At 50.6% G+C, this 27,649-nt stretch overlaps 1 protein-coding gene across 1 annotated transcript; it reads right to left on the reverse strand.

Annotated features, from left to right (window-relative positions):
• Nucleotides 1–843: 843 nt before the first annotated feature.
• Stard10 (StAR related lipid transfer domain containing 10) lies at nt 844–26,442 on the reverse strand. Its single transcript, XM_090348377.1, has 8 exons — nt 26,338–26,442; nt 22,425–22,533; nt 21,718–22,040; nt 4,545–4,692; nt 3,920–4,023; nt 3,214–3,331; nt 1,475–1,527; nt 844–1,267 (listed from the first exon to the last, which is right to left on the reverse strand). Exons 1-8 carry the CDS (start codon nt 26,338–26,340, stop codon nt 1,022–1,024), a joined length of 1,104 nt encoding a protein of 367 aa, XP_090204503.1. The 5' UTR covers nt 26,341–26,442; the 3' UTR covers nt 844–1,021.
• Between the last annotated feature and the right edge of the window lie 1,207 nt (nt 26,443–27,649).

A 27,649-nucleotide genomic window follows, 5' to 3' on the forward strand; every position in this document is an offset into this window, starting at 1 on the left:
CTCTGGCACTTGCCTCTTCTGTGTCCACTAGCAGCAATTATTTTTCTTTTTACTAATTGTGGCTTGCCTGTTTAGATATCTACACAGTATTCTCACAGAGAGGATAAGTGCCATTACTAATCAGATTGTCTACCAGATGCTCCTGAACAGTAGGTATCTGGCTGAGCAACCATTTAGGGACCCCTATTGACTACCTTGCCTCTTCCAGCAGGAAGTAGCTCCAGAGGAAATGACTGCGGCTCTTGCTCCTGACCCGTGCTCCGACTTGGTGGGGAATGTAGGCTCCATTATAGGTTGACTTCATCTTGGGACATCACAGGCCAGGCCTGGCCACAATCACCCATTTCTACCCAAATTGCACACACCTCCAGCCCATTCCCACCCATAACTGCACATATCCCTAGCCCTGATTGTGTCAGCGACATGCTGTCACCATCGTCCAGGTGCCCATTCTCAGTCACATGCTATGTCTAGTGTCCAGATGCAAGGTGCCTGGACTTGACTATGTGCCCCAGTAGAGAATACAGCTAGCTTTATAGAAGGTATTGTCTCAACTACCTGCCAGCTATAAAATATTTGGCCCTGGCTGGCTGATAGCTCCAGTGTCCAGTTGCAATTATAAAGATTTCCTGCAGATCAGCCTGTCTGCTTTGGTGGACATTAAATCTTGGTTTCTTCTATGTAACTTGTGTCTGCGTGGCTTTCTGGGATGGTGCTACACAGGACGGCGCTTTAAGGATAGAAAGCCAGGAGACGAATAACATTAAGGCAATAACTCCAGAACCTTGAACCAGGGCAGCGCGGTGCAGGGCAGGTGGGAAGCAGGCACAGGGATGAGCTGGCTGAGGCTGTGGGATCGTTTATTGGGACTATGTCCAGCCAGGCCGCAGTGCCACCTGGGCCTGAGCCCAGAGCCCCCAGGAAGCGGGGAGGGGGAGGAGATGAAGTGCTGGAGGCTCTGCTGCCCAGGTTCAGCCCCAGTCCAGTCTCCCTCAGTGCAGCAGGAGCAGTGGGGCAGTGCTCAGGTGAGAGAGGTGTCATCATCACTGCCTTCGCCGCCGGCGCCACCCACTCGCTCCTCCCGACTCTCTGCCACGGAGCTCTCGTCGATATTCTCGAGGGAGTCTGCATGCTGCACCGACAGCTCTGACAAAGCCAGGCTGGGCAAGGGGCTCTGCTCCGGGTGTAGCCAGGGTTTAAAGTGCGGCTGGTGCTTCTGCTTCCACTCGGGGTACTTGACACACGCCTTGTACATCTTCTTCATGGCCTGCAGACCCAGCCCACAGTGTCAGGGACAGCCAGGAGGACCCGCGCTGCTGGGGACATTTTCCCACACACACTTCCATCCCCAGGGCAGCTCAGGCCCACGAGTCTCCACTCTGATACTCTAGCTCCACCTCTGACTGGTCCCCACCCTTGGCCCCAACCTCTTCCCAACCCTAAGATCTCAAAGTCCCAAGGCAACTCAACTCACCTTAGGGGCCAGGAACTGAGAAGATTTATTCACCACCCACTTGGGTAAGGAGCCTGTGGGGCAGGGAAAGGCAGGGTGTGAGAAAAGAGGTGGCTTCAGGTATCCAGCCCTATCCCTCCCCACTACTCCCTCTGCCTGGGCTACAGTCTTCTCCAAGGAAGGGGTGAGGTAGTCCTCAAGACAAGAACTGCCTTCCTTACTCCTTCCTACCTGAGGTCCTCAGCCTCAACTCTGTCCCCACTGTCCCTCTGCTGAGCTGCATGCAGTGCTTGCTAGAAGAAAATCATGGGGTCCTGGTGATCCCAGGCTACGTACAGGCTATAATTCTGATCCAACCAACTCTTCCCTGCTGCTTCTCCTCCCTCACTTTGATATCCACTCCCATTCCTAACTCCTCCATCAGGACTGGCTCAGCCTTTCCTTTGACTGTCCTTCTAGACCCCCTCCCAGCTACACAGGCCCCCCTAAGCTGAGTACCGGGCCTGCCTGACCTGAAACTCACAGTCCAGCTCTCTACCTGTCTCCTTCCACAGTGTCTTCTCTGGCTCTTAGACCCAATGCACTCACTCAATGAGGGCCCAGGTTGCTCCAGCCTTGGGTCACTGTGCCCACAGGACTCTGGGTGTGATCAGCAAAGATGTTCAAGACTTAACCAGCCTCTAGCCATTCACTCAATCAATTCATTCAATCCATATTCACTGTAACACCCACCCTGGGCCAAGCTTGGGAATTCAAAAATGAACTCATTGTCGGGGTCCAGCCTGTGCTGGGTGTTCTGCACAGGGAATAATCCCACAGTGTAAGAAGCAGGACTTGGGCCAGGAGTTTGGTCTAGTGGTAGAGTGCTTGCCTAACATGTATGAAGACCTGGTTCAATTCCTTGGTACCACATACATAGAAAGAGCCAGAAGTGGTGCTGTGGCTCAAGTGGTAGAGCACTAGCTTTGAGAAAGCTCAAGGACTGTGCTCAGACCCTGAGTTCAAGCCCCAGGACTGGCAAAAAAAAAAAAGAAAGAAAAGAAAAACAAAACGAAAATGAAGCAGGACTTATTCCCCTGGGCATCAGGGACAGAGCAGAGCAGAGGTCTGATGAGGGAGCAGAGGTGTAGGTGGCCAGCTGAGGAATAGGATATGGTGGGGCTGAAAGATTTGAGCAGAGGCTCAGACTAGACTCCAATGACAAGGAAGTGTCATAGAAGCATAGCGTGCTGAACCACAGGTGCTTGGTGATGGTGACCGGAAGGCCGAGACTCAGAAGAAAGAGCAGGCAGTGGTGAGTTCACCGTTGGAGATAGTACATCACAAGTGCCTCACAGACATCCTGTGGTAGACATATATCTAGGATATGATGGCCACCAGAATCTGGTCTCAGCAGACACTGGTGGTCAGCTGCAGAGCAGTTATGGGAATGGATGAGCCCTCCTAAAAGAGACAACAGGCCTGGGATTTCCAGGATGGGAAGAGAGGACAGCAGAAAAGACAGAGCAATCAGGAGCAGCCAGTGAGCAGGAGAAGATCTGAGTAAGGGGTGTCAGAGCCCAGGAAGACAGCTGTAAGCCTGTACAGAGAAGCAGGCTGCCACCTCTGCCCATTCTTTTCAAGTCATTGACTTTGGATGGGGACATTCCCAATGCAACACAGCTCCTAACAGATGGCCTTCTAGAGCTCTAGTAGATCAGACCCATCCTCTATGGTTTAAGGAAGGATCCCATGACTGGCTGCTAGGGCCAAGGCCTCACCTTTGGGGTCCACCTGGGCCAGGTAGGTGATGACGCAGCTCTTGGGCCCCGTGCTCTGGATGAGGTAGCCCGTCTGGATGGACACAGCTCGGACCAAGTCTTTCCGAGGTGGATATTTCTGGGGATGGAAGGCACAGGGAAATGAGCTCAAGTACAAGCAGACACACACACACACACACACACACACACGCGCGCGCGCACGCGCGCGCGCGTGCGCGCTAGTTCACATCCTTTGGCCAGGCCTGAGGTAGGTCACTTGGGGAGAAAGGGGAAAAGAGGAGGACCAGGTCATCTTAGCCCCACCCTGCTCTCTCAGAAAAGGTCCAATCTGGGGTCAAGGCTCAAGAGCATTCAGACACATATAACCCTTATCCAGACCAGCTATACTTGCCTAGCCTCCCCACATAGCCCCCTCCTCAAGCAGGGCCACAAGACCCAGCTATCTCCCACCAATTTCCTGGCTAGTTTCATCCCAGAGATCAGCCAACCAATCAGTTCATTCCCACCCTCTAGCCTGAAATGTCTACACCTTCCCTCCTGACCTGCTTGAGAGCCCCAGTAGGGAGAAGCCATTATCCTTACTGTAGAAGGAAGGCCAGAGGGAATGTGCCTGTTCCAAAGCTATAAGAAGTCATTGTGATAGCCATGGCCAGGCCTGCCTGGCTCCTTCCTCTGCTCACCCAGCAAGCAAGGCCAGTCTACTCACAGGATGTTTGACTGAGTAGTTCATAATGATGTAATCAGCGCCCATGGGGAGCCAGGAGCGGAGGGTGATGACATCACGGTTCTTCAGAGGCTTGGGACACCTCCCTGTGGAGGGCAAGGGACAGTTCAGTCAGACCACAGGCCCACCTGCTTACAAGGTTCGGGGGTCGGGGGGGGGGAGACACATGGCAGAGACCAAAGATTTGGAGATGTCTAGTTAACTGTCAGCTACTCCTAATCCAAACAGATGCATCCACCACCAGAGTCCCACAGCTGGTACCAGAGCAGAGACAAAGAGAAGTCCTGCCTTTAATGTCTCCTCACAGCTTCACATAGCCTACACCTGATCTGGCCTGTTTGTATATATGAATGCTAGTGTTTAAGAGAACAAATTGATTGGGACCGTGTGTGAATGTGTATGACCATGTGGCTGTGGTTATGGACATGATGGTGTGTGCTTGTATTTGTGCAAGATTCGTCTTTGTGAACATGTGAGTGTGTGCATATTGGTAAGTGCACCCATGGATGTGCCCAAGGAAAGGACAGCCTTGGTCTCTGGCTGATTGCCTGCCATGGGAATGACTTCAGGGCGGGAAGTGGGGAGGGGGATACTTGTGTCTGCTCACAAGAATAATAGCCCACATCAGCATTGACTGTCAGGCGGGCGATGTCGAAAGTCTCGATGACGTTGCTATCCCACTTCTTTCGGTATTCAATGTCATGTAGGACGTCATAGAGTGTCTCAGCTGGCACTTCACGGCACTCCATCCGGCACTGCAGAGAGATGACAACTGCTAGGATCTCAAATGACTCAGAAACCTGGCCAGGGGACCAGAGGGTCCTTATACAAGCATAGGGAGAAGAGGGAGGAACAAGAGCTACGAAGGCAACATGGACTCACTTCTTAACCACAAGCCTGGTCCAGGTCCCCCAGAAGCCATGTGCCAAGCCATCCCTATAAAGCCATCCCCTCCTCCAAAACCTTCCCTAGGAGACTTTGCCAGCTCCCACACAATCTCTATGTAGATGTTCTCCCAGACCCTTGTGGCTCCTCCCAAGAAGAGGTTCCCAGTTGATTCAAATGGACCCTGGGACTGATACATGCTAAATGAAAGAAGAAATGAAACAAATGCTCTAATATATGGCTTCTTTGCTCTCCTGGTATTAATCACCTGACTATTCTGCTTGCCCTCTGAGTGTGTATATGCATGTGTATGTGTGTGTAAAATTCAAAAACCATCTTTAGATGTCTTCCTACTTAATAAGCCATGCTCATTAACATCACTTACCATAATATTCCCTCCCAACAACTCTACCAAAGAGAAACCCAAGGAGGAACTTGAGGCTAACAGAGGTTAAGTTGCCCACAGCCTTCAGGCTGGTAAGTAGTAGGGCTGGGATTTAACCCAGCTCATATGTCTGGAATGTAAGTAAAAACAGGACCAGGTTTCTCTAGACTTGCACTCCGAAAGATGAAACTCAATGTTGTTCTGTGATTTTTTTTTTTTATTCAAGAGCCCAACCCCCAAGATCAAGTTGCCCTCAGCAAATGGATGAGATTTCTATAAAGATATCTCAAAGAGCATACAGACTGGGCAGGGAAACCACATACATTACTTTCTAATCACAGGGGAAACATACAACCACATAAGGGGAGCTGCACTGCCTCCCATTTCAGTCTCACTGGTGGGGACAGGCTCCCACAGCAAGGGCATGCCACAGCTGTTGAGGATTCTAAATACCATGAAACCCATCCGACCCTGCCCAAACTTCAGACTACAAAAAATAAAAAGCAACCAGCTACATGACATTACAAGACTATAACAAGACAATGCCAGATGGGGACATTCTGCAGAGCTACTGGCCCAGTCTCTTTTTTTTTTTTTTTTTTTTGCCAGTCCTGGGCTTGAGCTCAGGGCCTGAGCACTGTCCTTGGACTTTCTCAAGGCCAGAGCTCTACCACTTGAGCCTCGGCACCACTTCTGGCTTTTTTCTATGTATGTGGTACTGAGGAATTGAACCCAGGTCTTCATGCATGCTAGGCAAGTAGTCAACCACTAGGCCAAACTCCTGGCCCCTGGCCCAGTCTCTTCATAGGACAGTTTCACATTGACAGGTCAAGGTCCTAACAAAGGAACATGGCAAGTGCCTAGGAACAGTGACAGTGCCCAGGTTCTGAGTTCAAGCCCTACAACTGAATGAAAAAAAAAACAAAACCCACTATAAAGTTCAGAGTAGGGGTGTGGCTCAATGGAAGAATGTGCACTCAGTGTGTGCGAAGCCCTGAGTTCAGTCTCCAGCATCAAAAGAAGAAGGTGGGGGTGGGGAGGAGAGAAGAGCAAAAGAGAAAAAAAGGAAGGAAAAAAGTCAAGGTGGATGAATCTAGAGCGAATCATGTTGAGTGAGACAAGTCAAGACCTAAGGATCAAAGGCGCATGGCATCCTTAATATGTGGCTATTAAATCCAAAGTGTACAAGAGCGAGGACTCAATAACTGCATACCCAAAGCTATGGACATTGTAATGGAAATATAAACATAACTATATAGACATAAAAATCTATGACTCTATAGACATAATGTTTTATTTCTTAAATTAATATGTTTCTATGACATACAAACCCTTAGCCTAATTGTGATTAAGTTCTAAATACTAAGTCCCAGTGATTGTAAATAGAGATTCCCTCCTTGAACACTTGTATGGTAAACGTGTCACTTAAAATATGATGTAAAAATCAACGTTAATAAATTCTTTAAAAAAAAAGTCAAGGTGAAGAGGTGGATAAATAAAGGTAGGGGGGAATTCAGTCCTAATATTCAATATATATCTTATAAAATGAAGAAATTAAGGGGAAGGGTGGGTTAGAAGGGATGGGGAAGAATGATAAAAAGGGTAACGTCAATCAAGATTCACTGTACTTATAAACCGATTTGTTCAGTGGTAATTTCTTTGTACAACTACTTCAAGATAATAAAACTGTGATTTAACTAGGTATTGGTGGTTCATGCCTGTAATCCTAGCTATCTGGAGGCTGAGGATTGATGTTCTAAGCCAGCCCTCAGGAAATTCTTCCAATTATAACCATTAGCTGGGTGCAGTTGCTCATTCCTGTAATCCTAGCTACTTAGGAGTCTGAGACCTGAGGATTGCAGTTCAAAGCCAGCCCGGACACTAAAGTCGGTGAGACTCTCATCTCCACTTAACCTCCAGAAAGACGGAAGTGGCACTGTGGCTCAAGGGGTAGGGCAGTAGTCTTGAGCTAAAGAGCTCAGGGACAATGCCCAGGCCCAGAGTTCAAGTCCCACAAGTAGTAGAGCATTAACCTTGAGCAAAAAAAGATCAGGGGCAATGCCCCGACCCTGGGTCAAGCCCAGCATCAAAAAATAAAAATAAATGAATAGAAGAATCTGAGGCCTGCCCTGGGCTTCCAGGTAAAGGAGGAAACCTGATTGGACATAAGAAAATGCCTTATAAAGTCCAGTGGGGCTCAGAGGAAATTAGCTCCTTGGGATGGGTGGGGTTCAGGTTCAGTAGAAAATCGTCATCTAAGAGGGAGGTATGTCCCAAGAGCACTGGCAGAAACAGCAGCCAGTGCCAAGGCCCAGGTGCAGCATGAGTACAGCAAGCAGGGAGGCTGAATGAGTTCATGTGCTGAAGTTTTCATGGTGTGGTGTTGCCTTGGAATCAAAAGGTCCCCTGAGCCTCAGTCTTCTTGGAGGAGGGATTCATTCCAGTGCTAGGACAGGGAATGCATAAGATAGAGAATTCATGGGACAGAGAATGTGTAGGATGAGCTTGGAACATCTTACTCTGCCCAGAAGTAAAAAAAGTACTTCAAGAAGGCCAATGAGGGGCCGGGAGTTTGGCCTAGTGGTAGAGTGCTTGCCTAGCGTGCACAAAGGCTCGGGTTCGATTCCTCCGTACCACATACATAGAAAAAAGCCGGAGTGCTGCTGAGGCTCAAGTGGAAGAGCTCTAGCTTTGAGAAAGTCCAAGGACAGTGCTCAGGCCCTGAGCTCAAGCCCAGGACTGGCAAAAAAAAAAAAAAAAAAAAAAAGACCAATCATCCTGTCCAGAAGACACGAGAGTTTCCTATTGATGAGCAAACAACTGGGTTTATCAAGGACAGCCAATTTTCTGTGTAACTCAAGTCCTAAGAAACCTCAGTGCTCGGCAAACTTGTACAGTTGGGTCATTTTTCCATGGACTAAATTTGGAACAAGTTTATTAAAATAATGCTATTTTCAGGAACCAAAGGAAATTCAACTAGATATAAAAATGTTTGATTGGGAATGGGGCATTTACATTGTTCCAAACTAATTTCCTCCAACCTAGAACTGTGCTTGGCCCTCAGGCTAAACTTACCTCCCCCTCTTCCCCAGAATTTCCCACTGAATTTACCAGGAAAGAAGAGAACTTGCCTATCCCACCCCATTCCTCAGTCCTAGACTCTAGGATAAGAGCCGTAAAGGCTGTATGGCAGCAGACAGTAGGCAACTGTCACAAGCCAGAGAGGCCCCTGGGGCATAAACACTGCTTAGCTTTTCATCTTTAAAGATAAAAAGGGAAACTTCAGTTTTCCCAAGTTAGGAATAGATTCTCAAGGAGGAAGGCTAGAAGTAGGCCCCTGGGTAAGAATCCTAGCTGCTGCAGCCCAGGAAACTGAGGCAGGCCTAAGTGAGTGGTCACTTCACTCAGGAAAGTGTTAGAGGGCATCCTCAGCTAGTGGGTAGGCTCTGGCTCCTGGCCAGGCTCTTTCCACAGCCCTGAGGAGGCCAAGTAAGAGGAGGAAATTACATCCTGCTTTGTGCTTTGTTCCTGCTCTGGGGCTGGTAGCCACACCTCTAAGAGGTGTGTACTCTAAGAGGTTTTGGAAGGGCAGGTAAGGAAGTTAGGCTGAATCACAGCAGACTGTGATGGGAACCCACAGCAACTCGGCCCTTGGGCTAGGCAGTTCATCAGTCTGGATTCTAGGACTTGCTGCTGGAAACTGGCACTGAAGGCAGTTGCTCCATAAGCCTAGAAAGCATGAAAGTCCTATTATGGCAGTCTAGCTACAGACATTTTATAGCTGAAAAAAACTAGGGCCCCAAGGGCAGCAAAGAAATTATAGGATGTATCTCTAGCACCCCATTCTCTCCAAACCTCCATGACATGCAGATTCCTATTGGCATGGGGTTGTCCAAAACCTCTGGGTATTAGTTCCCCAGCAGCCTAAGGTCACAAAGCCACAGGCACAAGAGATTGGACAAGCATGGAAGACAGTCAGGAGAGACTCATACAGTCTTTAATGCAGGCAGTGCTACTAACCAAGCCCATCTCTTGCCTTGGAAATGAGATTTAACTCAGTAAATAAAAACAAAAATAATTTGTCAATGAAAACAGTACCCATCTTCTGAAGATACTTTGATTGGATGAGATAAGGTATGCAATATGCCTAGTACATAGTGAATGCTTAAAATATAGCCATTACAGGGCTGGGAATGCAGCTTAGTGGTAGAGTGCTTGCCTAGCATGCACGAAGTCCTGAGTTTGATTCTTCGGTACCACATAAACAGAAAAGGCCAGAAGTGGCACTGTGGCTCAAAGTGGTAGAGTGCCAGCCTTGAGCAAAAGAAGCTCAAAGATAATGTTCAGGCCCTGAGTCCAAAACCCAGGATTGGCAAAAGAAGAAGGAAGAGGAGGAGGAGGGGGGGGGAGGGGAAGGAGAAGAAAAAGAAGAGGAGGAGGAGGAAGAGGAGGAGGAGAAGAAGAAGGAGGAGAAGGAGGAGGAGGAGAAGGAGAAGGAGGAGAAGAGAAAAAGAAAAAGGAAAAGCAGGCTTCCATAGGAAACCAAGCAAGAACTAGGTTGAATTATTCTCCTTATATTGTGGTCCTGGTGCCCCTCCCCCTCCCCTCTCTCTCCCTCCTCCATCATTTTTATGCCAATCCTGGGGCTTGAACTCAGGGCCTGTGCACTGTCCCTGAGCTTCTTAGCTCAAGGCTAGTGTCACAGATACAAAGCACCAAAGTAACCGAACCAATGAAAGAGCAGAAAAGAGTTTTTCAGGCAGAAGGAGGCCAGAGGCTTAAACAAAGAAGTACAGAGCAGCCCCAGAGCTCAGGCTGCATCTCAGTCTACCCTCATTTTTCTCCACTCTGCCCTGAGCTCTTCTGGGAGGCCGTTCCCACACTCAGTATTAGAAAAGCTGGGAAGGGGTGACCCTATCTGCCATGGCCCAGGTCTAACCCAGGAGCCAAGTCTGACCTCTTAAAACTTCCCACAGGGTCTTCATTATCCTTGCCCATAGGATTTAAGAGCCATGGATTATCTCCCAGTTTTCTGATTCCAGGAATTGATACCTGCAGATCATTCTGCAGATCACTGCTAGGGAAACTGAGACTCAGAGGAGAAAAAAAAAAACTTTCCAGGCTGTGCTAACTTCTCAACCCAAAGTATTTCAGCAGAGCAATGACTTTCTCCCAGCAGAATCAGACCCAAATGAGAGGAAAGCTATCCAACTGGGAATTTGTCCCTAAGGATCAAATCAGTCATAGTCTCAATCAGTAAATCAACCCTCAATAACAACAATGACTATAGTGACTATAGGGTCACTGATCAATTCATCACCCTGTAATGGTGACAACAACATCTGGACCATGGACCCCACGGGGGTGAAATTTAGTAAATTTCAAAGGCACCACAGTGCTTGCTTTGCAGACCTCACCTCTTATCATCCCAACACCCGGTTGGGAATCACCACCCTCATTTTACAGATGCTGAAAGTAAGGCACAGAGAGAGGTATAATCATGGGCCAAGGCCATAAAGCTAACAGGTGTTCCTGACTCCGAAGTGTCAGCAAGACCTAATGAAGGTTCCTGGGCCATCAAGGGGCGGGCTCCTCACAAAGGCACCTGTCTCAAGCAGGCATAGTGGCTCACGCCTGTAATCTGAGCTACTCAGGAGGCTAAGATCTGAAGATCAGGGTTCAAAGCCAGCCTGGGCACAAAAGGACCTGAGACTCTTATCTCCAATTAACCTCTAGAAAGTGGGGATTGGCTGAAGGGTAGGGCAGTAGCCTTGAGCTGAAGAGTTCAGGGACAGTGCCCAATCCCAGAGTTCAAGCCCTACGAAAGACACACACACACACACACACACACGGCACGACTCATGATAGAGCAGCTTCCAGAAATGTTTACAAAATAGTACTCCAGCAATCTGAGAAACATCTACAGATTCAAATTTAAATGAACAAGCTAACATTTGTGCTATGGTATAAATTGTGTATGAATTATCCAGAAGGGAGGAATGTTAACTAGCCTTCATTCCCAGTATAATGTTTTATTATTGACTTGAACTCAAGGCCTAGGCACCATCCCTGAGGGTTTGGGGTTTTTTTGTTTTTTTGTTTTCGTTTTTCCTCAAGATTAGAGCTCTATCCCTTTGAGCCATAGCACTCTACCACTAGGCCAAACTCTCGGCCCAAAATAAAATACACTTTTAACAGGCATAGTGAAAAGCATTATTATCCTAGCACTTAAAAGGCTGAGCCTTGGGCCAGAGCGTGGCCTAGTGGTTGTGTGCTTTCCTAGCATGCATGAAGCCCTGGGTTCAATTCCTGAATACTACATACACAGAAAAAGCCTGAGAAGTGCTGTGGCTCAAGTGGTAGAGCACTAGCTTTGAGAAAGCCCAAAGATAGTGACCAGGCCCTGAGTTCAAGCCCTAAGACTGGCAGGAAAAAAAAGGGGGGGCTGAAGAGTATGAGTTTAAAGACACCTTGGGCCACATAAGAAGTCCCTGTCTACATACACATACACACAATTTTTCTTAAGCCAGGCACTGGCTAGTAATCCTAGCCACTCAGGAGGTTGAGCTCTGAGGATTGAGGTTCAAACTCAGCCTGGGCAGGAAATCCTGAGACTCTTATCTCCAATTAACCACTACAAAAAAGCTGGAAGTGAAGCTGTAGCTCAAGTGGTAGAACACTAGCCTTGAGCAAAAAAGCTCAGGGACAATGCCTAGTTCTGAATTCAGCTAGCATACACACACACACACACACACACACACACACACACACACACAAATGTTTTCTTAAATCCCCAAGTTTGAGTTTCCTAGACCCAAAAGCCTAGGCTCTGCAGAGTAGGACCCCAACGCTACCTGAACTGTCAGCCAGATAACAGAAATACCTGCTGCAGAGTATGGCTGGGTTTGAGTGCCACTGAGTTGTGCCCATGGTTAGCGTTGTGCTGGGAGTGGGAACCAGAGGGGACTCAGGTGAACCAAAAGTGCATGAGTGATGGCACCCTGTAGGTTAGAGCAGGGACTGCAGGTACAGGAAGAGGCTGAGTCCTGAAGGATGGCCAGGAGAGCAGGTGGCAGCCAAATAGAAGAGGGGTAAGAGGCCCCTGGAAGAGATGCTGGCACATGTCCAGGAGCTGGAAATGGACACTGGTTAGGGGAAGGAGGTAGCGTACGCAGCTACACAGGTAACCTGAGTGACCTTGAGAGAACACAAATAAGGTAGAAACAGAGCTGTCCCTTGGGCATGTCAAACCATTCATTCATTCATCCATTCAGCAAGTTAGTGGGTGCCAGCTCTGTGCCAAGCTCTGTGCTGTGATAGGGGTTTGACAGCTTCATCAAATTCCATTACCTAGGAAGAAGGAGGGTCACATCCTGGTGGCTCTGAATCAGCCTGGAATCAGTAGTCTGCCCAAAGTCTGCCCTGGAGTCTACTCCCCTTAGAACCAAAGAGGCTGGGCCAGCCCCTGGCTAAATGAGAACTACCCCGAGGCGCCCATGCTAGAGGCTTTTAGGGCAGGGCAGAGTGGGAAGGGGATGCTAGGATTGGCTCTGCCTGGGATTCCCAGAGCGGAAGGGCAGAGTGCATATGCTGTGAGTTTCTCCTTCCTCATCCTTTGGCTCAGTATTCCCACCTACAAAATGGCCAGACAGTCCCTATGGCCCTCTCTTCTGAAGGGAAGGGGATCTGGAGGGGAAATCCTGCCATGTCTCTCCAAGCAGAGCTCCTAGAGGGAACCAGCAGGGCCTTTTTGCTGCTCTCCATCCAGGGCTCAGTGACTCATTCCTGCTCTGCCTTGATCCCTCCCTCCAGTCTCCTGGAGTCTCTGTGAACCAGGCAGCAGGCCCCAGTTCTAGCCATGATAAACATCCAGCTCTGCCCACAGAAGCTGATCTCCCACCTCCCCTAGGGAACGAGTGGGGATTCAGAAGAAGGAGAGCTGACAGAGGCAGAGTGGGGAATCTAGAAGAAAACCTGGGGGAAAGGGAACCAGCCGGACCACAGAGAGGCAGGCCTGACACTGGATATCAAGATAAACAGAAGATAAACACCTTCTAAGGCGTCAGGGACTACGGTGAGGGATGTACCCCAACAATCAAGCAAGGCCCTGACTTCATCTTCAGCAGCCTCTTGGGCATCACTCTGGACAGCCCTCAGGCTCACCTTGCACAGTGCATGTGTTATCTTCCTCCAGTGCCTTTTCCCATACTTGGAACCTGGGTATGGCTCTGGACTCATCATATCCATTAGTTCCCAGGGAGCTTTCTAAAACCTAGATCTAACCATAACACTGGCAGCTTCAAAAGCTACTCCCCCACCCAAGATATAGTTCAAACCCTAAAACGTTCCCTCCCCCTCCTCCTTCTCCCTCTGCCCTGAATCCCTTTTCCTTCAGCCTCAGCCCTGCACCTCTGCCCCTGGGCAGCCTATCTCACTGAGGAACTCACAGACCTAGCATGTTTCCTGTCTCCTGCCTGGCCCTTGGCCCCACCTAGCATCTGCTGATAAAGCTCCTTTCCCTACCACCATGCGGCTGGTCACTGGTCTCCTTCAACCTAAATCCCTGTCTCAGTACTTCTCTCAAGGGGCAGCCTCTGTCTCCATTTATCTCTCCCCCAGGCTCATGTCTCTTGGGAGCAAGGCCCAAGTCTAATCCATCTCCAGGTCCCACGACCAGTGCAGTAGCTGGCACAGTAGTTAGAAGGCACAAAGGAAAGGAGGGAGTGTAGACGTGAGGGCAGAGATAGAAAGGACACCCAAAAAGGAAGCCTTGTAACTCTGAAATAGGCCCAGAAGTGAGGACAGTAGGCTACAGAGGAGACTGGGAGGGGAGAACATGGCAGAGCCAGAGCTGAGCCTAAGGGTTGGAGCTGCCAGAAGACAGCTGAGGAGGCATAATTGGATCAGAAACAACTCTGCTCCTGCAGTGAGGGGGTGTGACTCACACACAGAGAGTAATGCTAAACACAGAAACAGTCTCACACTCAGGCATAGACACAACCATAGGCACATGTGATGCCTTCAATACAGTCTGACTGAGCCCTGTCAGGACTGCTCACTAGGCAGAAAAAGAGGGATGTCACACACTTTCACATACACATTCACTCAGATCCAGTTCCATACAGAGAAATCCAGACCTAGAATCCTCTGCTCCAATCACACAGTCCTGTCCTCATAACATTCATATAACCACCATCTGGTCGCTTCTTTAGTTGTTTGCTTCTGTTTTGCTTGGCTTCCCCATCAGATGTAAATCCAAGGCCCTCAGTATCTGATCTGTGGGGTTTGATGCTAAATTCCTGGATATGACACAATGCTTGGCATATGGCATGTTTCCACTAATGTGTGGAATCCATGAGCACATGAATGACAAAATGAATGAGTAAATGTTGAAGAAATGAAAGATAGCTCCATCTCTTTGGCTTTCAGGCTTCTGTTTCAAGACTTCTAGGTCCCAGGAGATATGGAAGGATCCAAAGACAGATGAGGCTGGTAATCCTAGCTACTCAGTTGAGTTGTCAAGGAGATTGTGGAAGGGGGTCTCAGGGAACCAGTGGCAGATGGGCATAGCGACATGAAAGCTAAAAAATGAGACTGAGTGCTTAAGGCACCGCAGGTAGGCATCACTGAGGTATGAGTCTCCCTCTATTCTGTATATGCAGACTTAGTTCATTTGCTCTAGGACATAAGAATTCTACATAAATATCTAGGGTAGAGCATACCTACCCCTTCAGGGAGCACAGGCTGAGAGGCAGGAAGGCAGTGGTACAATTTCCTGGGCAATAAAGCCCCAGAAAAGAATGCCAGCTGCCACAGGGCTCCATGTCATGACAGATAAGAGTCTGTATTTGGCATGAAACTCTCTGTGACTGTATGTCTGAATCTGAGGGCTCCAGAACATCTAGGACAGCCTGAGCATTAGGGGGGGGTTGGGGGGAGGGAGAGGAAGATTGGCACAAAAAGCAGCAAGAGGGGTGGGGACACTTCCAGCCTGATTCCTGGTTGGCTCTGCTTTGCTGAATCACCTGTTGCCAGCATAGCAATCATTTGTCCAGGTCAGTGGCCCGGGTGTGTGATATCGTGAGGACCGGAAAAGGGTTTTTTATCCCCATCTATACTTGATGCAACCTGGCATCCAAGCTTCTAGTCACTGTCCCTTCAGGAACAAACTGGAGCAGCCCAGCCAAGGCTCCCAGATCCCCACTGAGTGTCAGCCTCTGGGGCCATTGTGCCTGATCATTGTCCAGGTGGTCCAGTCCAGCATGGAGACGCGGGAGAAGAAAGAAAACCCAGCTGTCTCCAGTACTCACTCCTTTCTCTCATCTCTTGAAACTTTAAAGACTCTCAGCTGGAAATCGAGCTGAAGCTCGTTAAAGTTTAAAAGCCACAGGCTGTGGAGTTGAGTGTGGAAGGAATAGCGCCAGACTGGGGACTGAGAGCTCCCCACAGGACTGGGGTATTCCCATTCCCAAGGTAGACCCAGGGGAGCTGTCTATCCCTACAATTTTACAGTCCAAGCTCCACACCTCACAGCTAGTTCCCTTCACTGTTGTACCTAAAATTTCCTCAGCGCGATTCCCCACAGCCTCTGTTTTACTGTGGAATCCACAAAGGCATCTTCTCCATCCACCTTTATCTAAGACCTTGGTGCCCCAAGACCTTCCTTCAAGCTCTTCAACCAAGCCTGGGGCTCTGATCTAATCTTCTAAGCTCCTCTTGTCCCAGTACTCAACCACCTACAGCTCTCAAACGCATTGCCCTATGTTCTGCCTCAGGGCCTTCGCGCTGCAGTTGCTCTGTACAGAACACTCTGGAACTAGATGTTGTTACACTTGTACTCCTTATTCTCCACCCAGTTCCAGAGGAAGCCCTGGAGTCTCCTCCTCAGTGAAACCTTCCTTGGCACCCATGGTTGGCAAGATCAGCTGCCCCTTGTGGGTTTCCACAGCTCCTGTGAGAGGTCCAGTACCTGCTTGATCTCTCCTTGATGGTAGGAGTCTGATTCTCTGCTGTCCCCCACCTTGAGCACAAAGCCAGGCAGAGAGAGGCTATCAAGATGCTCAGTGACTAGATGAACAAATGAAGTCCCAGAAGCCAGGCCTGCCAGAATTATTACCCATGTTTAAAAGATGAGGAAGCTGAGTCTAAGATGGGGTAGCATCCAAATCCTATGCTTTTTTTCTTGCCAGTCCTGGGACTTGAACTCGGGGTCTGAGCACTGTCCTTGACCCTTCTCAAGGCTAGTGTTCTCCTAATTGAGTCACAGTATCATTTCAGGCTTTTTCTGTGTATGTGGTACTGAAGGATCAAACCCAGGCAGGCACTCTACCACTGCCAGCCCCCGCCCTTTTTTTCTTTCTTTCTTGTTTGCTTGCTTTTCTTTCTCTTTTCTTCCTCTCCCTTCCCCTACCATCTCTTTTTGGTGCCAGCCTTGGGGCTTGAACTCAGGCTTGGGCACTGTCTTTTGCTCAAGGCTAGCTCTCTACCACTTGAGCCACAACACCATGTCTGGTTTTCTGGGTAGTTTATTAGACATAAAAGTCTCATAAACTTTCCTGCCTAGGCTGGCTTTAAATTTGACTTTCAGAATCTCAGCTTCCTAAGTAGCTAAGATTATAGGTGTGAGCCACCAACACCTGGTTCTGTGCTCTTTTTCTTCTTTATTTTTTCACTGGTCCTGGAGCCTTTTTCAATGTATGTGGTACTGAGAAATCAAACCTGGGTCTTGGTGCATACTAGGCAAGCACTTCACTGCTAGGCTAAACTCCCGGCCCCCTTATCACTCTAACAGACTTAAAAGTCTTTTGGGGAGACAGGAGCAGGGCCAGGGCATCTTCTGAACTCTTTGCAACTGTCCTGTAGGGTGAAACTCATTAGCCCCATTCAGCAAACACAGAAACTGAGGCTCAAGGCAAGAGTTCACTCATGCAATGTATATAGCTAGAAGTAGCTAAAGCTGGATGAGAACCCAGGACCTTGGGCCACCAGGGCTGTTTTCTCCATGCTTTGGCTTGGTTATTAGCTCAGTTTGGCCCTTTTGTACTTAGGACCCCATAGAGTTTCGCTGTCTGTCCTTGTTTCCTGTGCTGTGTCATTGTGGGAGGACACCCTGGAGTGGACCCAGCTGGGTGAGAGCCCAGTCCTCACTATATGACCTTGGGGGTCATTCTAGCCTTCTGGGTCTGTTTTCTTATCTGTGGTGACAGGGATGGGAGTTAGTCTACTTTCACAGCCTTGAACTAAGTTCAGTTCCTGGCTTGTCCTTCATACCCTCTGTAGCTCAGTTTCCCTATTTCTACAGGAAGGTGCTAGATAGTTTTCTAGAGACTGTCCTAACCTTAAGCCAGAATAGAGGAGGACTGCACTGTTTGGTACAGGATAAAGACACCTCACTAAGGCCATAATAATCTGTTCCAACAAGGAGGCTCCTAGATGGGGACTTGAAGACCTAAAGATGCCTGCCTTGGCTCTAGCTCAGACTTGACAATGGAGACAACCAAAAGAACGGGCTCCATAGCTGTCTTAGGCACCAGGCTCCCAGAAATTGAGCACACCTCTAATGGTTAGAGTCTAGACTGTAGAGCTCAGGCATGGAGAAGGACAAAAGTGACCGGGGGTGTTGGGAAGACTTGGATATGAGGAGATGGGAGGACTATAGGCTCTGATGCCAGGCACTGTTGGTTTATACCTGTAATCCTAGCTACTCTGGAGTCTGACATCTGAGATTGTGGTTCAAGACCAGCCGAGGCAGGAAAGTCCATGAGACCCTTACCTTCAAATAACCACCAAAAAGCTGGAAATGGAGCTGTGGTTCAAGTGGTTGAGCATGAACCTTGAGCAAAAAAAAAAAAAAAAAAGCAGGGACAATGCCCAGGCCCTGAGTTCAAGCCCCAGGACTGGTACAAAAAAAAAAAAAATGAATGAGAAAGGGCCGTTGGACATTACTGAGAATGAGCTTTTGAGGGGGTAGCAGGGTCCTAAGCATTGGCTTGACAGCCTGAAATCCAGGGGTCCTATGGTGCAGGGCAAGTGGACAGTGCAGCAGGGCTGGGACAGAGTCCCCAGAGCTTCTGCCGAAGGGGAAGAAGAGGGGCTGCAGGAGAAGTTGGAGGAAACAGATCCCCACTACTCAGCTTCCTGAAACAAGGAGATCTCTTGGTTTTCAGCCATACTGTAGTCTCCTAAGAGACCTCCTACACCTGTTCTAACCCCAAGCCCCTCAGGACTTCTGCCATCCCAGCCTACTCTTTGGCCTGCCAAAGAACCTGTGTCCTATACAATAGTTAGGGGTCACCTGGAATTATCTATCCTATCTCCACCAAAGTCTGAAAATTGAGGAATGATGCAGGTGTTTTCCTTTGCCTCTCACATGGCAAGCCTTGGAATGGGTATGCAGCAGATCAGGAGGCATATGGCATCCAGGGCAGAGATGGGCAGGCCATGTCATCTGGTGTCTATCCTCCTGTTCCTCATCTTTCCCATGGGCTCTGGCACAGGCACTGAGCTCAGATGTCTTTGGAATTAGGAGGGCCCAGTGGCAGGTGGATAGGCAACCCAGAGGGGGCAGCATGTGCTCAAGGTCACACACAACAGAAAGGATACCACATGCAGGACTGTATTCCAACTGGCTCTGGCTGAAGGACACATTTCCCATGTGTCACATCACTAATGGCACTGTGGGGAATGACACTGGATTTGAGGAGCCCTAGGTTCAGGTTCTAAGCTGTCCTTTGCTTTGTTCCCAGAATTCATATTTAGCCTCAGGAGACTAAATCTTAGGAGGCAGTATCTTATCTCCTGTCCAGAGCACTGTGCAGGCCTGAGGCCAGGCCAGGCGGGAGGCCAGAAGGGAGGGAAAAGGTTGGAGATGGCTGCCAACAGCCCCTTGCTTTGTCTTGGTTCTGTCTGCTAGGTCCAGAACCATGGTGGCTTCCAAGGACCTCTGGAGACTGGGTAAGAAGAGGAAAAGGAAAATACTTATTTACCTCTCCCCCCCCCCCACCTCATCCCCACCACCAATCACAAGCACAGAGCATTTTCTGGAGCAAGAGAGAGAAGAGGGAAGGGGAGAGAGGAGGCAGAAATTCAACAAACATCTGGGACTCAGCCTTTGACATGGTGTATGACCTTGGCAAGTCACATTCCCTTGTGGGCTTCAGTTTTGTCATCCATCAAACAAAAACGGGATGATAAGAACATCTAGTCCTTTGAGCTTTCAAAGCATTATTGATGGGGTTAAAGGCCACAATGTTGCCTAAGGAAGTGAAGCCATGCAGAGAGGGACAGGAACTCCAGATCCAGGAGCCTCCCCAGCCTGGGTTCCACTCTTGCCTGAGCTGCTATGTGACCTTAAGCAAATACTGTCACCTTTCTCTACCTCAGTTTCTTTGCCTGTGAAGAGAGACAAGCCTACTGTAGGCCAGGACTGGCTGGAGGGTGAATTAGATGAAAGGGAGAAAATGCTTGGCTCAGAGCTAGTGCTCTTATCAGAAATAAGATTAGCTTCCAGGCACCTGAGAGTCTTGGAATCTTGGGACAGGATGGAAGCTCAGAGGTCTTTACCCATCTCCCAGAGTTCTATCTATCTACTGTGTTGAAAGGTCCAGGTGTAGGAATCTTGCTCTTAGTGATGTCTATAGCCCAACTCCTTCCTGTGCCCAGGATTTGCCCATCTCCTCCACTGTGGGAAATATGAACTGTGACTGGCATGGGGATAAAAGTAAGGTAGGGTGAAAACTGGAAGGCTAACTCATCTGGGCCCTGGGCCTGCTTTTGTGGGATTTAGATGTGTCCCTGGGCTGTGCCCTGCCCCTCAGTATGTATACTCATCAGTAAACCAAGTGAGGGGAGAAGGTAGTAAACAGGCTTTTATGTGGAATGCTCTGGCACTAGCCTCTCCGCTTGAGAGAAAAGGAGGTTGTGGTCTTGGTTGTTGGGGAGGATGTACACCCTGTTCAGAAGTCCTCGTACCCCAATTGGATAAAGTTCCCTTTATCCCAAGTCAGATTCCCCTTTTGAGGGGTCTATTGTAGAAGCCTGACCCCCAGGTCTGCCAACTCCAGTCCTAGGTTGGATTGGGTTTATTCATTAACCAAGCCAGATGGAGGAGGCAGCTCTGCCCTGTTGACAGAGGGTGGGAGCAAGTTCCCTTATCCTCGCCTGGGGAGAAACTGTATTTCCTAACCCTTGCCAGCCTTACACTTTTTTCCAGCAACAGCCAAGCTCACACTGCTCACCTTCCATTCACTTTGTTCCTTTTCCATTCACTTTGTTCCTTTTCTTCCAACAATATTCCTTCCCTTTAGGTGTTGGGTGTTATAAGGAGGAAGAGACCTGTCTGCTGGGTTCAAGCTGGAATTATCAACTCTGCTTCCCTTCTCGGCTGTTCTGGTTCAGACACAGGTTAGGCCTCAGCAGCCCAGGCTCCAAAGGCCTCTGCTGAGTCTGGGCAGAGACCCAGTGGGGGAGTTGTACATGTCAACTGAAGAGTCAGATAGCCGGGATGAAGTCAAAGAGACACAGAGCGGGGTGAGGAAGGCAGAAAGAGCAGGCCAGACCATTTAGGGTGAGATGGACAAAGCTGTAAATGATTAAGGCAAAATGAGACAGAAAGGCATAGGTTCAGAGGGGAAAGGTCAGAGACCCGGGATCCTGGTGTGAGGCCAGGTTGTCCAAATTAAGTCAGAAACAAATCCCCAGGCAGGACAGTCAAGAAATCCAGTGTCCAAGCCTCTAGAAAGGCCCTCCCCCCTCAGTGCTCCAGTAGGACAGCAGAAGCAGGAGAGGGTAGCAAGGAGACAGACTTCTTCAGGCACCTTGTACCCTTGAAATGTGGCAATCCCAGCAATGCCAGATGTGTCCTGGCTAGCTATTGAGGTCCCTAGACCAGAGGCTTCACCCAGCCTTTGCACCATCAAACCCCATACCTGCTCTGTCATGCCTGAAGAGAGGAAATAACTGTGAGGGGCTGATATCATCTCCAACTACTCCTTAAGCTGGCTTTCCTTCACCCCAGGTTGCCTGCTCAGCCCAAGCCTGGCCCCATTTGAGGTTATGACTGAGCCCCTGCTGGAAACTTGGAGATGCTGGAAGCTTGGAAACGGGGGAACTGTTGGGGAGGGAAGGGAAGAACAAGGGACTTGGCAGAAGAAATCAGCTCTCTGGCACTGAAGAGTCAGGTAGGAGATCCAGCTCAGGCAGAGAATGAAGAATTAGAGAGTAAAGGGGGTCAGTCTCCGCCTGAGTTAAGTCAAGGGGCTAGGTGGATGATTTAAGTACAAAGATTCTGGAGGCAGCCCACCTCCCAAAACAGCCAGGGGCGTGAATGAGCCTTTCCTTTCGCATCCCCCCCACCAACCCCAGCCTCCCTGGGCCCATCTGTGAGATGGGGGCTTTGCTCATCAGCCCTCTCTGGACCCACAGCAGCCCCCCCCCAGGTGTCTGTGGGTGGAAGTAGCCCCGGAGGCAGGAACGCTCAGTGGTGGCTGCAGGTGCAGGAGGGCAACCCTACCTTGATCTTGTGCAGAGTCCGATCCATCTCCACAGCCTGCACCCACACAGCCACGCCGGCCTTGCTGTAGGTCAGGTTCCAGCCCACCTCGGCCTCACACTCCGACCGGAAGCTTTGGAAGTCCTGGTCGTCCGGCACTTGGACACTTTCTCGGCCCAGGACCGGCCGAGGCCCGTGGGACTCTGTGGAGGCTGCAGGCTTCTCCATGGGCAGCGCGGTGAGGCCCGGGGCCCTGGTCCCAGTCCGGCTCTCTTGGGTCCTCGGCCGAGGCTCCGACGACAACGTCGACTGGGCTGCAGATGCTGACGCCACCTTCCTGGGACCTGCAAGACCGGTTTGGAGACGCGAGTCAGTGCGCTTGGGGGCGCGGGTGGGGCCGCCCGGGGTCCGGACGAGTGGAAAACTCGAGAGGGTAGGAGCCGTCCCCACTCCCCGGGCGGCGGCGGACGGGGGCAGGACCGCCCCTGGAGCCACCCCTCAAGGGGGACCCCACACTTCCCTGGGGCCCGCGCGGGCGGGGGGGGGGCTGCGTGTCGGGAGTGCAGGTGGCCCGCGGGGACGCGTCCGGACTGGGGGAACCCGAGGTGATGGACGACGTGGCGACGGGACCGGGCTCAACTAACTCGGCAGCGGCGCGAGTGCGGGGCGCGTGCGGGGTGCGTGCGGGTGGGCGGCGGGGAGGGGAAGGGGCGCGCCGGGCTGCTCACCTGTGCCCGCTGATCCGCTGGGGCCCGCCGGGGCCGGGGTGCGAGCGCCTCCGCCGCCGCCGCCGCCGCCGCCGCTGCTGCCCGGGCGACCGGGGGCCGCGCGGGGGCCCTGGGGGGGGGAGGAGCAGTGGGTCCCGCCGCCCGGCCCCGCCCCGCGCCCCCCGCCCCGCGCGCCCCCTCCCGCCCGCACGCCTCCCTCGGGGCTGGGCTCCCCCCGGGGCTCCGCCGCCCCGCTCGGTGTTTTCCAGCCTGCGGAGGTGAAGCTGACGGAGCGCCGGGCCCCGCCCCGCCCCACCCCGCCGGGTCCTAGCGCCCGCCCCGGGGAGGGGACCCAGTGGAGCAGGGGTGGCCTTCAGGCCAGGGCCCGGGACCGAGTGCGCAGGGGGCCCCGGCCGAGCGGCACCCGGGGGAACGGCTGTGGAAGTTGACCGTGAGCCCCGGCTCCCCGCCGCTCTCCCACCCTCCCAGGCACTCACTTTTCCATGTTCACACATGGGAGCGCACGGTCCCCACAACACCCCGGAGAGCCGGGGGTGGGCATCCCCACGCGAGCACGACCCTCAGCCCAGAGATGCCCACACGCCCCCTACCCCTCCCAGTGGGTGTGCAAAACCCACCACTCTCCAAAGCTCGCAGGCCGCTGGCTTGGGACAAGAAAATCTTCCGTCTCACCTCCACCTGGGAGCCTCACGAAGGACGTCTTGGTCCCTGATTCTAGCCCTTGTCCACAGCTACTTGTCCTTAGCACACCTGGACTCCCGTGGACTAGAATACTATTCTCAAGGGCTTCACATCCCAGGCTCTGGGGCTCCCCAGCCCTTCCCTAGAGGAGCTGACCCGAGGTGGGGGATAAGTCCACCAGGCACTACAATCACCCCTTCCAGCCTGGGAGCCCCTGGCCTCTGGGTCCTAGTGCCAGTTCTATGTCCATCTACTGTGAGCCCAGGAGCTCAACTTTTCTGAGGCCAGGCCAGTATGAGTGTGGCAACCTGTCCCTGTCACAACCAGCTCCTCTAGATGGGCAGCTAACAGAGTCTAGTAATGTCTCTACACTGACTCAGTGTCAGAGTCCATGGCTGTCCTTACCAGAGCCCAGGGTTTCAAGGATTTCTTATCCAGGGCTCCTTGCTGACTCTTCTGCCCTCTCCTCTCTGGGCCTATCTACAGAAGGAATGTACTTCCTAGCTTCACCATCCAGCCCCAGGGGAGGGGGAAGGGGGGAAGAGCAGGGAGGGAGAGGGCTTTCTTATAGGTGCTAAGAAAAAAAAATGAGGAGTCAGCATGGTGGGTTCACAAATAGAGGTGTTTCTTCCTGAAGTGCTTAGAGCTCTCGTAGGTTTGTAAATCAAGACCAATCTAAAAATGCACAGGAGCAAGCAGAGAGCCATGATAGCAGCAAAAAAAAAAACAGTGCCTCTCTCTGAAAGGTATTCTGCAAAATGGGGGGTGCAGGTTCCCATGTGGCTTGAGTGACTTAGATCCCCAGGTCTCCCATCTGCAGTGTGGGAGGTACAGCCAGATAATCACACACACACCCTTTAAACTCACATTCTTTTAGAAGTGTCTGGGGATGAGTAGGTGGCAGAGGGGCCGGCCCTCAGTTCTGACTCTCTAATATGCTTCCTCTGCCACTGGTTTAACTAACTGCACATCAGTGCCTTCCCTAGGCCTCAGTGGTTCCACATGACACCATCATTCCCAGGAGAACTAAAGGGGCCCCTAGCAGAGCCAAAGCCTGCATGGTAAACTGTAGCCTCTGAGACAGGCCATAAGGAAAAAAGCCAAGAGCACTTGACTAGCCACTCTTGCCTTTTCCAGGTTCATAATACTTATCTTACAGACAGTAGGCAATGAGATACTAAACCTCTGTTTACCATCTAGTATGGGGGGGGGGAGATAAGGTAGAGGTGACAGAAGGGGGTAGCTAAGAGGGCAAATTAACAAAAGGATCTATCTCTACTCCAGAGCACTGATCTAAGGGAAAAAAACAACAACAAACCTCCAGGAAGGTACAGATAATAGGAACCAAACTATCACTCATGTCTGAACACAGATTAACCAAGAATGAAGCCTTTAGGCTCATCCCTGGCCAGCAGACAAGCAGAGGAGATATCTTTCTATTCTTATTACTTTGCCCTGGCAAGCCTCCCTCCCCCAGGAATTTAGGTGTCCCTGGCTTTGAGGCTCTTGACAGCCTCTTGAACAAGACAAAGTAGATCCCTGTTTCCAAACTCCCTGAGCAGCAGTGATAAGGCCTGTAGCTCAGAGTGAAGTCAGGAAGCAGGGACAGGTCTAGGGAAAGAATTTATAGAAGAGTCTGTGTAAGTGGTCACAGCTTAGCTGTGGACTTGGGTTCAAATCCTGGCTCTATCCCGTCTTACTTATATGAAGCGGGGGATATATAGTATCTCTGAGCCTGTTTACACATCTGGAATAATATTATACCCTAAGATTTATTGTAATGAAGAGTTGCATATATTCCAGATTACCAAACTTAACAGATAGGTATTCCAAATTATAATTGGAAGTGAGGTGGGGCAGGGAGGAATACATTATCCAGAAAAGTATAGCTCAGAAACAAAATATTAAGGTAACATCTTGATATGATCGGTAAGATTTTCATAAAAGACTAGACCACAGAGTCAGGTGCCAGTTGCTGATACCTGTAAACCTAGCTACTGAGAATCATGGTTCAAAGTCAGTCCAGGCAGAAAAGTCCATGCAATTCTTTTTTTTGGGGGGGGGGGAGGTCACAGAGCTTGAACTTGGCCTGGGTGCTGTCCCTGAGCTCTTCAACCCAAGGCTATACAACCCTACCCCTGGGCCTCAGTGTTGTCCCTGAGCTCTTCAGCTCAAGGCTACCATCCTACCCTTGAGCCAAGCCCACTTCCCATTTTCTAGAGGTTAATTAGAGATAAGAGTCACAGGTCCTTTTGTGCCCAGGCTGGCTTTGAACCTTGATCCTCAGATCTCAGCCTCCTGAATAGCTAGGATTACAGGTGTGAGCCACTACACTCGGCAAGTCCAAGCCTGTGCAATTCTTATCTCCAATTAAGCACAAAAAGCCAGAAGTAGAGATGTGGCTCAAGTAGAAAGCTAGTCTTGAGCACAAAGGCTCATGGACAGTGCTCAGACCCAGAGTTCAAGCTTTAGGATCAGGGGGAAAAAAAGATTAGATTACAGAAAAGGCTAAAAAAAGACACCTGCTATATACTCATTTTGCCTTTTTGCCCACTGATCAAGAGCTTAGCCTCTCCACACAAGGTGAATGAGATGCCTCTGTGAGCCCCTGGGCAGAGACCCAGAGTGCTGGAAAGGGCAGCACTGAGTAGACACAGGGTGTGGTGTGGTATGTGTGTGTGTGTGTGTGTGTGTGCACGCGCGCACGTGCCCGCCCGTGTGTGAATGTTAGTGTGCATACAGGACAGGAAGGTGCTCAGTAAGCTGAGAAGCTCACAGGAGTGTGAGGAATTGTTACCCAATGTGTGGAGCTAAGGGCCATAGGAGGGCCCTGAAGCACAAAGCAAGCCAGGGCCTTTAAGGGGGACCTCTTATGACTCCTGGAATGGGGAGCCTGAGCGGGTATCTAGCATTTCACATAACCTTTGACACCAATAGTAATTGGAGGAACGGCCACTGAGCACTGGCCTGGTCCCTAACACTCTTCAACTCTCTGTACCAGAGCTAAAGACCCTCAGAATATTGCCTTTTAACTTTACTGCTAGCAATGGAAAGAAACGGAGGCCAGCTAGCAAAGACAACAGAGATGAAAACCCAAACCTCCCCACTTCTAACCCCAGGCTCCTCCTCCTCCTCCTATTATATACCACCCTTGTACTTGCTGTGGGGACTGTGGCAAGTGACCAGTGAGGGGGCCTACAATTCTTGACTGATTCTTAAGTCACCTACTCACCATCTAGCCAGCTGGATGGCTGACTCAGTCTCCCCTCTGGGAGATGAGAGGACGCCACACTGGCCCCTTCTCCCCCGCCCCCTCCACAGCGGCAACCCTGCCTGCCAGCTTGGGTGGAGCAATTCCCAGGTTGTCCCTGGCAACTCAACAGTATCCTGAGGGCACTGTTCTAGAAGATAGGATGTGACTTGTGTGATGTCACCAGGAAGCAGGGGAATAGGGAGGGGGTTCTACAGCCCTCATGAAGTCTCAGGGCACCCCGACTTCCCCAAGGCTGGCTTGGTCTTAAGAGAGACATGTCCTTTATAGTGACAGTAGGACCTATGGTCCCAGCCCCACATGGGCCCGGATCTAACTGTTTACCAAGGGTGAGTCTCATGGTTCTCTTGGCCTCACTGAGCAAACAGCTCAAACCTGCCTGCTGGAGCCTCAGAGTCACAGCCACTAATTCAGTCAGTCAGGGTCCATTTCCTCACTCCTCCTGGTGACACTGTCAAGACACATACTAATACCCTGATGTCTTGTCACAGTCCCAGACAGATGCTCACTGTGTTCATGCACACACACGTGTGTGCACATGTATGTGTGTATGTACACATGTATGTATGTATGTATGTATATGGTCACACAGCACAAAGTGAGGATGCCAGATAAAAACACAGGATAAGCCAGGTGTAGGTGGTTGATACCTGTAATCCTATCTACTCAGGAGGCTGAGAACTGAGGATCATGGTTCAAAGTCAGCTTGGGTAGGAAAGTCTATGAGACTCTTATATCTGATTAACCACCAAAAAACCCAAAAGTGGCACTGAGGCTCAAAGTTGTAGAGCTCTAGCGTCGAGCAAAAGAGATCAGGGACAATGTCAGGCCCCTGTGGCCTATAATCCTAGCTACGCAGGAAGCTGAGATCTGAGGATCAAGGGTCAAAGCCAGCCCAGGCACTAAAGTCCATAAGGCTCTTTTTTTTTTTTTTTTTTTGGCCCCCTTCTCTTTCTGGCCCCGCTCTCTCCGGCCCCGCTCGCTCCGGCCCCTCTCGCTCCGGGCCCCGCTCGCTCCGGCCACCACTCGGTTGGGCTCTGTTCACTTCAGCTCAGCTCGCTTCTTTCGCTCTCTGTCGCCGTCGCAGTCTTGTCTCTGCCACTTTTCCGGTTTGGTTGTGTCTCATCTCTGCCACTTCCGGCTTGGTTGTGTATGTGGGATACCGAGGAATCGAACCCGGGTCTTTGTGCATGCTAGGCAAGCACTTTAACCGGTAGGCCAAACTCCCGGGCCCCCATAAGGCTCTTATCTCCAATTAACCACCAGAAAACTG

Source organism: Megascapheus bottae, chromosome 16, assembly GCF_031878675.1.
Source record: "Megascapheus bottae isolate mThoBot1 chromosome 16, mThoBot2.hap1, whole genome shotgun sequence".
NCBI classification, from domain to species: domain Eukaryota; kingdom Metazoa; phylum Chordata; class Mammalia; order Rodentia; family Geomyidae; genus Megascapheus; species Megascapheus bottae.